The sequence below is a fragment of the Cebus imitator genome, unplaced genomic scaffold (assembly GCF_001604975.1).
Source record: "Cebus imitator isolate Cc_AM_T3 unplaced genomic scaffold, Cebus_imitator-1.0 Scaffold472, whole genome shotgun sequence".
Taxonomy (NCBI): Eukaryota; Metazoa; Chordata; class Mammalia; order Primates; family Cebidae; genus Cebus; species Cebus imitator.
The window spans coordinates 141,544-153,704 of record NW_016107787.1 but is presented as its reverse complement, the minus strand read 5'-3'; the positions used below and the strand labels follow the sequence as shown (position 1 = coordinate 153,704).

Genomic DNA, 12,161 nt, shown 5'->3' with positions numbered 1-12,161 from the left:
CCAGTAAGATTTTCAAAAACCCCTGCAAATTTCTTCTTCATTTTAACTTCCATGTACAATTCTAAATTTTTGTACCTTGTAGTTTTTAGTCAGTAAATTTTAGAAATGACTATATGGGTTTATGATAACAGATATACTAACCTATTATAAATTATTGTGCATTTAGATAGAGGTAATAAAAGGCCACTGTATGATTGAAGAATAAACTAAAGTTGATCTACTGGATAGTTCAAATTTCCGCTAAGTTGAAAATGCAGACATGAAAGTAAAAAGTTGTTTTCTATGTCTGGAAAGTAGGGCTATTTTAAGTTTAGAGGTTAATAACATAGGGAGTATTTTCGTAACATTTCTTTTTAAAACTGCCTTCTTTGCAATTAAGCTTTAATAAGTATTACTGAAATACTCCATAAAGTCAGAAGAATAAGGTTCTTTTGTTACTAAAACCCATCCTGGGACCTGACCTGAGTGTTAAGGCAGTCTTCTCTTCTTCCTACCATTGCTTACTTCTATTCAATTATGAATTTCCTGCTGGATGTTCAATTTCTCATTTCAGTACTTCTTAATATGCCAGCTGCTACTCTGACATACAAATATTGGTTGTTTGTTGCTTCTGTTTTCAACCTTGTTACTATGTCTTGAGAAAATTAGACACTATCAGCTTTTATTGAACATTCTTTATCCGATGACACAACCTGAAAATCATTCTTTATGTACTTTATGATTGGCAGGGTTAGCAGTGACATGAATAAAGGAATGATGGTCTCTCTGTTAACATCTCGGAGCTCCGTATTACTATACTGAGGTCTAGTTAAAGCTCTGAAACTATCATGTCTGATGAGATATATTCAGCTGATGAAGAAAGAAAAGGATAAGGCAAGCATGCAACATGTGGAAGGATGATAAGCTGCCTTTTCCGTAGGAAGTAATGCAAACGTTTATTTTAATTAGACTTTTTTTTTTTCCCTCAGGAAGAAAGACAGAATTCTGTGCTTTAGTGCAATGGTTCTCCAGTCTGCAGCATGCATCAGAATAACCCGGAAGGCTTGGTAAATACAGATTTCTAGGGACCACCCCAGACTTTTTGATCCAGAAGTGCTGAGATGTGGCCTGGGAATTTGCATTTCATTATGCTCCCAGATGATGCTCATGCTACTGGCCTGAGGATCACACTTTAGAAACTAGTGATTTAATGGCAATGCATATAAACACCTTTTAAGACATGGGTTGTAAGTAAAACTCCAGTTAATATAGTTTAAAAAATATGCAGCATGGAATAGAATACTACATGGCTCTGTTTGAAGGGAACTATAATACTATGCTTTGGATTTGGCTTTGATAAGAATATCAAGCAATCTTTAAAATTTCATAATTTTCTGGATTTGCAATCTACATAAAGTAGGTACAGAGAAAGCTAATGCTTAGATAAAATAATTTCCTTTAAAAGCAACAGTTCAGCTGGGTGCTGTGGCTCACGCCTGTAATCCCAGCACTTTCGGAGGTGGAGGCAGGCGGATCACAAGATGAGGCATTTGAGACCAACCTGGCCAACATGGCGAAACCCCAACCCTACTAAAAATACAAAATATTAGTTGGGCATTGTGGCTCGTGCCTGTAATCCCAGCTACTCAGAAAGATGAGGCAGGAAAATCGCTTCAACCCGGGAGGTGGAGGTTGCAGTGAGCCGAGACTGTGCCACCGCACTCCAGCCTGGATGACAGAGCGAGATGCCGTCTCAAAAATAAATAAATAAATTAAAAAAAATAAATACATAAAAATAAAAAAGCAACGGTTCTTAATAGTTTTTATTTTTCAAGACCTTAATTTTAAGACTTGTACCATATAAATCTCAAAGCACTAAAAGATAAACACTTTAGTACTTTGACCAAAAGTACCCAATCTTTTTGTTTTTATAAAATACCAGCCCACTCCCATATTAAAGTTTTTTTTTAAAAAGGAAATCACACTACCAGCTTTTAACCTATTTCACATTCAAATTTTTAAAGCATCTCTCACTACACCAAATACTTCATTAGTTTGGCAATCATATATGGATAAAAAAGACAAGAGCAAATTATCTAAGGCAGAGAAAGTCTATTTGATATTAAAATATTTCACTATGGAATGAGGCATAGCATAGACAGTTTCTGAAGAGCTGATGATGTCATCTGTTTTAATAATTGTACACTTGATTAGAAATGGCCTTTGTATTTCCTTATTAGAGCATATCTGGATTTGGTAGCATTTTCTTTTTCTATTGCTTATGCATATATATGGGGCATCTGTGGTCAGATATTATGGTTCTGAAAGCCAACTTTTTAAATAGCTTTGTACTACCTCTAAGTGCTTCTATATCTCATCCACTCATCAGTCAAAGGATAAATTCACATTGACGTTGCATCCAACAAGTTTACTCTAATTGGAGATTTTTTTTCCCCTTTTTCTTCTCCTTTCGGATCCAATTATATTCTCCCAATTAGGATCCCTTTGTGACCAAATGTATTCATTTGGGACATCTCAGCCAAGATTAACAATACACCCTGTGATGTTAATTTTATTATTTATTAGGTCTACAATATGATCTGATCAAGTCAGCAAATGTCTTACACAGTAAACACTGGACAGCTTTTCAAAAGTTTAAAATAATTTCTAATTCCCATAACCACTGCTCAAGAGCTAACATTTAGGAAGGAAATGAAGGTAAAGAGGAAAAACCCGGCAGTTTCAAGAGTGAGTCCAAACACACAAAATATGGCTGAGGAATGGTTAGTCCTTTGTTCTTTCTGCTTCAAGAAATTGTAATGAGAAATTGTAATTTAGAGAGTTTTAGTCATATATATTAATTAAATAATTCAAATAATGTCAAGATATGGCTAGGACAATTCTCTTTATAATTCTTTATTTCTAGAAGCTATTGAAAAGAGAGTTCAGATTTATACAAGATCTCTGGATTTCTTGTGTTACTTTAAGGTTGAAGAAAGGGCCAAAGGCTCTCTGATGATCTCTTGATAGTCTAAGATTAATTTTTTGGTTGATTTTTTAAACTAGTCCTCAGAAAGTCATCTGAGAAGTACTGATTGATACACACACTTTTCCCCTATCATGACTTTTCAGGAATTATTAGGAAAATCATTAATTAGGGTTCTCCAATGAGCATGTCTGAAAGTTAAAAGGGACCTCAGCAATGATGTAATTTAAACTGCTGTGAAGGTAGGAGCCCCTTCAGCAGCATCCCTGAGAAGTGGTTACTCAGCCTCTACCTTAGTGCGTATCTCCATTTTAAAGTGTCCACTTCTATCTTTAGAGACAGCTGTGTTACTACAAAGTTCATTACAATAAATAAACATGTTCCTTTCCATATTTTCTATCCACTGATCTTTACTTTTTAACGGAATAAGCACATTAAAAAAATTATGGCCCTCACAATTCATAAATACAAATATACACAGAATCAATCATAACTTGAATGTCTAAGTACCACAAGTTGTACTGGAAACTTCATAAACATTCCATCTTTAATCCTTATGACAAACTTTATCAGTACCTATTTTATCCCATTTTATAAGTGAGGAAGCTAACAAAGTGAGAAATTTGATCTAAGGTCACATAATTGGTTAAATGACAGTTTTTTTTTTTTTTTTTTTTTTTTGAGGTGGAGTCTTGCTCTATCACACAAGCTAGAGTGCGGTGACATGACCTTGGCTCACTGCAACCTTGCCTCCTCCCAGGTTCAAGTGATTCTTGTGCCTTGGCCTCCCAAGTAGCTAGGATTACAGGTGTACGCGTACGCCACCATGTCTAGCTAAGTTTTGTATTTTTGGAGACAGGGTTTCACCATGTTGGTCAGGCTAGTCTCAAATTCCTCGCCTCAAGTGATCTGCCGGCCTCATCCTCTCAAAGTGCTGAGATTACAGAGAAGTGGCAGGTTTTGAATCTGCATCTATTTGACTATAAAGGCTCAGAGAAGAAGCCTGGGGGTGGGGGGAAAGGCTCTTTCAAATGCCTCTCAAATAAATCAAACAAGGTTCATTCACCAGGCATATGACTTACTCTTAATCATTCCTTCCCTAAGGAAACATATACTTTTAAATCATTTATTCTAGACTATTACCCAACACCAATCTCATGTTAATAGATTTTAATTTGCAGAATCAACTTTTCTTTTTCTTTTTTTAAAATAGCAATAGGTCAGGCGTGGTGCCTCATGCCTGTAATCCCAGCACTCTGGAAGGCCAAGGTGGGAGGATCACTTGAAGTCAGGAGTTCAAGACCAGCCTGGGCAACATGGTGAAACCCCATCTCTACTAAAAATACAAAAATTGGCCAAATGTGTTGGCCTGTGCCCATAGTCCCAGGTACTGAGGAGGCTGAGACACAAGAATCACTTAAACCCAGGAGATGGAGGCTGCAGTAAGCTGAAATTGTACCACTACACTCCAGTCTCAGTGACAGAGAGAGACGCTGTCTCAAAAAAAAAAATAAATAAATAAATAAAATAAAGGAATAATGTTTGCCAACCTCTTACTTAGGAAGCACCCCTTTTGTTCTTCACAATCCCTTAAGCAGTGTTCTCCCAGAATTCCGGGGATGGTATCAAGTAGGGAAAATGTTAAAAATACAAAATCACAGGCTCCTTCTCAGAACCACTGAATGAGAATCTCTGTGAGATCTGGGAAACTATTCTTAACTTTTTGTTTTTTTTGAGATGGGGTCTCACTCTGTCACCTAGGCTGGAGTGCAAGGACAAGACCTCAGCTAACTGTAACCTGTGTCTCCTGGGTTCAAGAGATTCTCCTGCCTTGGCCTCCCGAGTAGCTGGGACTACAGGTGCCTGCCACCATGCATGGTTAATTTTTCTATTTTTAGTAGAGATGGGGTTTTGCCATGTTGGCCAGGCTGGTCTCTAACTCCCAGCCTCAAGTGATCTGCCTGCCTCAGTCTCCCAAAGTGCTAGGATTACCAGCATGAGCCACCATGCCTGGTGTCTTTTTATTTGAAAATAATTTCAAATGTATAAAATGTTGCAAAATAAAAATAGCACAAGGATCACTCATACAACCTTTACCCAGGTTTACCTATTGTTAGCATTTTATCCCATTTGCTTTATTGCTTGTTCTGTTTCTGTAATAAACACACACACATAGACCCTCACCTTTTTTGGGAACCATTTAAGGATATATTATGTATGTCATGGTCTTTTTACCCACTAAATTCTTCATTGTATATTTTCTAAAACTAAGAATATTCTCTTCTATAATCATAGTAATCAACTTTATAAATTTATTTTGATACAGTATTTCATCTAATTTACCATCCACATTCCAATTCTGCCGGTGTATCTAATAAAGTCTTTTACTGCAGTTTCCCCAGTCCAGTACAGGATACAGTCTAGGATGAGACACTGTATTTAGTTACATTTCTCTTTAGCATCCTTTAATCAGGAACATTTTCTGCAGCCACGCTGCCTTTATGATACTGATTTTTGTTTTATTGTTTTGAGATGGGGGTCTCACTCTGTCACCCAGGTTGGAGTACAGCGGCATGAGAACAGCTCATTGCAGCCCCGACCTCCCAGGCTCAAGCAATCCTCCCTGGCCTCAGCATTCTGAGTAGCTGGGACTACAGGCACAAACCACCATAGTTGGCTAATTTTTTAAAAAATTATTTTTGGTACAGACAGGGTCTGGCTATGTTGCCCAGGCTGGTCTAGAACTCCAGGGCTCAAGTGATCCTCTTACCATGGCCTCTCAAAGTGCTGGGATTATTACAGGCATTAGCCACTGCACCCAGCTGGATAATATTTTTAAAGAATACAGTCTCATCCCTACTTTGTATTACAACATCCTTGTTTTGTGTTTGTCTGATGTTTCATCATCGTCAGTATACTGTATAAGTGATGTTGTGTCCACCTCTGTGTGTGTCATATCTGGAGGTGCATAATGTTTATCTGTTCCTCAGGAATACCCAGTTTAGGTATTGCTTGATTTCTCCAGCATATAATTATTGTCACTCTTTCTCAAATGAATAATGTTTATTTTTTTATGACCAGGTAAAAGCAGGATATAGTTTATGACCATGTAAATATCCTGATCCTCATCAAAATACTGCCTTCAATTTAGTATCCATCAATAATATGTGTCCAATCTTCTCTTACCTAATCCTATTATAACAGCTGCAAAATAGCTTTCCAACTCCAGGACTCCCTCCATCAGGCCTTTGGCATTCTACTGTAAGCAAGGATCCTCCTTTCTCCCTATTTATTTATTTATAGTCAATATGAACTTGTAATAATTTTTTAAATGATTTATAATTCCTTATTACATTATCCTTAATATAATTCCATATTAAAAGTACTAATAATTCCTTAAGTAACAATAATTAAATATTTTGGTGCTCAAACTGTTCCAGATTTGGCTAGTGAGAGCTGCTTCTTTAATTTGGCCCTGTGTTCTTGTGACCTGCCCCATGATTCTCTTGAGCATCTTCCTACCTTCTGTCGTAAGTTGTCCTAGCCCCAGAATCAGCCATTTTCCTGAGCAACCCTGGTTTTCCTTAGCATGAAATAATAGCACTAGAAGAAAAGATCTGGATGCTAGGTATGCTCAACTAGGGTGTCTGCTTCTTGGCCACTTCAGTGAACAAATTTAGGAAATATACATATGAACAGGCATACCTTGTTCTATTGCACTTTGCAGACACTGCATTTTTTTTCTTTTCTTTACAAATTGAAAGTTTGTGGCAACCGTGTGTTGAGTAAGTCTACTGGTGCCATTTTTCCAAAGTGCTCATTTCATGTCTATGTGTATTTTATAGCAATAAACTCTTTTAAAATTAAGGTACATATATTTGTTTAGACACAATGCTGTTGCACACTTAACAGACTATAGTATAGTGTAACCATAATTTTATATGCAGTGAGAAACCAAAAAATTTGCATGACTTGCTTTATTGTGACATTCACTTTATTGTAGTGGTCTGAACTCTGAGGTATGCCTGTATACATACATATTCACCTATATATTTAAGTAATACCTACAACACACCTGCATAATTTAGAAATTGCTGAATTTACAATGATACCCTCAAATTCCAGTACCCACCACCCCCACCCGGGTTTTATTTTTCCTGTTATTTTTAATGAGTATGAAATGATTCTAATTGGGGATGGGATATCTGAAAATCTCTGCTAAAGTGTGCTGATGAATCTCAGTCACAAGTCCTCAGTGCTCTCCGATGAAATTCATCTGGATCAAAAGACAAACTAATTCAAAGAACTGGGTGTTCCCTTTCTCTCCCATTTATCATAGCCATTGGTTCCCTCTTCCTACTGAATATCTATTTTATTCAGTTACCTTATGAGGATAGTTATCTTTCCACATATAAGAACATTACAGAAAGTGACCATTTGCTCAGTCATCATTAGCCAATGGCCAGAGCTTTGAGCCCTCTTAGGGTTGCCACCCACCATATATATGCATGTATGCGTATGTGTATGTGTATGGTAACATGCTCTCTGCTATCCTCCTCCCTCCACTCTCACTAGTTTCATTTTAAATATTATAGTCTGTGCTATACAACTCCAGAAGGAAATCATAAACACGATTTTACAAGTACATATGATTTTACCTGTAAAAAACTTTACAAGTATAATTCATTATTTTCTCTATGTTCTACTCTTATACATACTAAGATCCCCTGCAAAAATCTGGTTCCCCTTTCTCTGTTTATAGTTAATATTGGAACCATCTACCATTGCCTAAGCGAGAAATTGTGAGCATCATCTGTCTCTTCCCTTCCAGTATCACTCTTAACAAATCATTTCAAGACCTCTTAATTCTATCATATTTTGAATCCATCTCTTCTCTTTATTCCTATTGACACTATTTTGGGTTAGAACCTTGTTATTACTTGCTTGAATTTCTAAAGATAGAATTGGGGTATGGGATAAAACTGTTTTTTCCTTTCTCCATCCTCAAGAACATAAAAATACTGGGGAGAAATTAGATACAAACAACAGCATCTGTTACTTCCTTTGCCAAATCTATGTCTCTTTACTAGCTTATAGAAATGAAAGTGTGTCAAAATGTGCTCAGAAAATATTTGGCAAATTAAATTTATAAATTAATACATATAAAACAATAAACCTGTTAACTCTGAAATACTTTACATGTCTATTATAAAGATAGTTACAGGTTATGGAATCTTAAGAAATCTATGATCTTTATACAGTAAACATATACATTAAATCCTACCGTCAGGCTCCATTCCAGACTTAGTTTTTCAAAGCTTAGTTAGGAATATTTTTAGATTAAAAAATTTGATAAAAGAAAGCAAGCTCCCGACCAAAACATCAAACCCTTCTTTCTCTTATGAAAGCAGAGGTATCTATAGGCAGCAACACATCTGTTTAAGCATTGGAGAATTTTACTCAGAATTCAGAAACTAAAATGATTTGATATTATAATACCTGTAATAATAGCAATTCTTGACTGCCAAGGGCCACATGTTAATGTAAGTATTACCTCAATTAATCTTTACAAGAACACTATAAAGTAGCTACTTGTTAGAATATCGACTTCACAGATAGAGAGGCCACATAAAAATTAAGTGTTACAGTGGGACTGGAATCAGATAGTCTATCTGTAGAGCTCACATAAAATTTGCAAAACATAATTTCTGCTGCATGGTTTTTAGAACAAAAATTGGGGCCATATATGATTATGTAGAAGTATGGAAATGTAATTTATCTTAAGTACTATAACAATAAACCTAAAGACTTCTTTCAGAGGGAAAAAAAGAATAATTGCAAACATTTTCATGGATTTTTCTTCCTTAGACACCACATTTCATGAAGGTGGACCTATGTACTGTAATATTTTAAACTTTCTTGAAGGCAGAGACTCCTCCTCCTTGTATAATATCTTATATATACTAAGTTCTCAATAAACAAATTTTCAATAAACATGTAGACAATACTCTTATTTCAAAACATCTTCAACCAGCTGATTCAGTATACATATATATTATCAAATCTTACCTGGATTCTTGATAAATAATTGTTACCAAAGCAACCAATCTTACTTTCAAACACTTGAACTGATTTTCCCTGTCTCCCTGCTAATGAGGGGTAACAGTTTACAGTAAAGTGGCCCCCTGTTAGCCGGTGTTTGGTATAGAGTAGAGACTCACTAAATATTTACTGATTTAAGGCCCAGCAAAGTCAAAATAATCGGCCAATAAATAACAGACAGACTGGCTATATCGTGAACACAGAGGAGGGGAGTGGTAAACTCTGTGTAAGCTCTGTAGCTATATTGCTTGGGTTCAAATCCTGGCTTTGCCACTTATTAAGTGAGACACAATGAGCAAGTCTCTCTTGGCATCAGTTTCCTCATCCTTCAAATGAGGATACTAATCATACCTACTTCACAGGGCTTTTTAAAATAAGAATTAAACAAGTTAACACGTTAGGCAATTAGCAAATGTTAGTTATTCCTACTAAACAGAATTCCTTTCCTTCTTATCAATAAAGTGACAAAATGCATTTGATGGAGATTCTCTCATCTTCTTGAATAAACCTTCACCTCTCACCCTTAGTGTTACTCTTGGGAGGCATCAGCAAAAGTACCATTTGAAAACTGTCCGATTCCATTACAGAAGTGAGGCAATAAAAGTCCATCACATGCAAAAAATTTAAAGGACATTTTATGTATAAAACTCTTTTGTGAAGACAATCAAAGATATAATTAATCAGATTTATGAAATCTGTTATTTCTCAGAGAGCCATTTTCTGACCAGTCCCCGACCCCTGAGACTATCTTTTATTAAGGGTCCCAATGTCTCGTTTGAAGACTATCAAATTTATTATTAAAAATAGGCTAATTTACAGATTAATAAATTCCTGTTATTTCTCATTTGCTTTTAAAAAATCATAAAACATTAAAATTCAGGACATTTTGTAAGCTATTACTAAAAAATACCCAACAGCAAGATAATCATGATACTTACTTCATCTCTATAAAGTGGACTAGTATAATACATTATGTCCATTGCACTGCTGTTCAACATATCCCTTAAACCTCGTACTTTGTCAGGAGTAATGGAATCAACAGTGTCTACAGAAACAAACAAAAAAAAAATAAGACAAACTTATAGAAGGTCTCTGTTATAGGAAAAAAATAACAAAGAAAATTATGCTGTCTGAAATATAACTATTTAAGTTAACATTTAAATATTCAAGACCAGCTTTGGCTCTAATGGACCTTCCCTTCCTGTAAAATACTGCAGGAAAAAAAACATAAAAGACAAAATAGGACATGAAAAGAAACACTGAAGGATGAAAGTCATCATCAAATCTATAAAGCCTCACCCTTTTTTCTATGTACTGGCTTTTGCATGAAGTTCAGGGGTACCCAGAGCAAAACCAGGCCATGTATTTTAGAACAAGTGTCAAAACACAATCCCAAGTCTTTTCGTACCTCCTTTTCTGTTTCCTTTGTCTCTCTCTCAATCTCTCTCTTTTTTTTTTTTTTTTTTGAGATGGAATTTTATTCTGTCCCCCAGGCTGGAGGGTAGTGGTGTGATCTCAGCTTATTGGCTCATGCAATTCTCCTGCATCAGCCTCCCGAGTAACTGGGATTACAGGTGTGCAACACAATGCCCGGCTAATTTTTATATTTTTAGTAGAGAGCAGGTGTTTTACCATCTTGGCTAGGCTGGTCTCTAACTCCTGACCTAAAGTGATCTGCTCGCCTAGGCCTCCCAAAGTGCTGGGATTACAGGTGTGAGCCACGTGCCCAGCCTCTCTCTTTTTTTGATCTATGCACCTTCGGATTGGCAATACCCACGTAGACTGCCTAGAGCCACTGGTGGCAACCAGCAACACAGTAAAACAAAGTTATCCTACACTTGGCACTATCTATCTTTAGTGAGCAATCTATTGGTAAGATCGGTCAGGTCACAAACATGCACAAAGGCAAATAAATCAGCAATGGGTCTCTTCAGTAAACAAGATAAAGGTGGTGTAATTTACTCTACTGAAAAAAACCCTGCTACATAAACTGCATTTCAAACCAGTACAGCCTTCCATGAGTTATGCCTAATCAATGGAAATTCTACCTTGCGAAGATTATTCTATTAGACACCTAATAAAATTATTAGAGATACAGAAAATTTTCTATTTATTATAGAAATGCAAAGCACTATTCCTGGAATATTGTGATTTGAAAGCAAAAGGTGAGCAGAAGGCTTATGATTTTAGTCAAACACACTTTTATTCTTTTTCACTGCATTGGCTTAGGTTATTTTACTTATTTCTCTGCTTTAATACAATGTAATAATAACTGGAAGGGAAAGACAAGCAAAGGTTAGATTTTTTTTTTCAAAGAAGTAAAGGGAAATACTGTTGCTCTTCGTGGGTGTACAACATATTTACAGACTGTACCTATTTTTAAATTGTAAAAGTGGAAGGTATGACTACCACACTGATGTAAAAATACTTCAAATATCATTTTAATGCATTTCCAAAAAAAGTTTTTACTGTGTAATACAGACACACATAAATGGAGGTTTTTATTTCTGTATGGGCAGGTTAAAAAATAATACATAAACACATGTTCATACCATCTGGTTTAAGAATACTGCTAGTATCTTAGAAACCCACAAATGGGACCTAATCAAACTCCACAGCTTCTGCACAGCAAAAGAAACAGTCATTAGAGCAAATTGGCAACCAAGAGAAAGGGAAAAAATTTTTGCAGTTTACCCATCTGACAAAGGGCTGATATCCAGAATTTACAAAGAACTAAAACAGATTTACAAAAAAAAAACCTAACAAGCCCATTCAAAAGTGGGCAAAGGATATGAACAGCCACTTTACAAAAGAAGACATATATGAGGCCAACAAACATATGAAAAAATGCTCAACATCACTGGTCATCAGAGAAATGCAAATCAAAACTACATTGGGATACCATCTCACGCCAGTTAGAATGGCGATCATTAAAAAATCTGGAAACAACAGATGCTGGCGACGATGTGGAGAAATAGGAACACTTTTGCACTGTTGGTGGGAGTGTAAATTAGTTCAACCATTGTGGAAGACAGTGTGGCGATTCCTCAAGGACCTAGAAATAGAAATTCCATTTGACCCAGCAATCCCATTA

At 36.0% G+C, this 12,161-nt stretch overlaps 1 protein-coding gene across 7 annotated transcripts in view; it reads right to left on the bottom strand.

Annotated features, from left to right (window-relative positions):
• DDHD1 (DDHD domain containing 1) overlaps positions 1-12,161 on the bottom strand; it is a 114,026-nt gene that overhangs the window by 16,951 nt on the left and 84,914 nt on the right. For all 7 annotated transcript variants that reach the window (XM_017512382.2, XM_017512385.2, XM_017512383.2 and 4 more), the window contains one exon: positions 10,006-10,112. In XM_017512382.2, the coding sequence (XP_017367871.1) occupies positions 10,006-10,112 (107 nt within the window). The remainder of the gene's footprint in view (positions 1-10,005; positions 10,113-12,161) is intronic.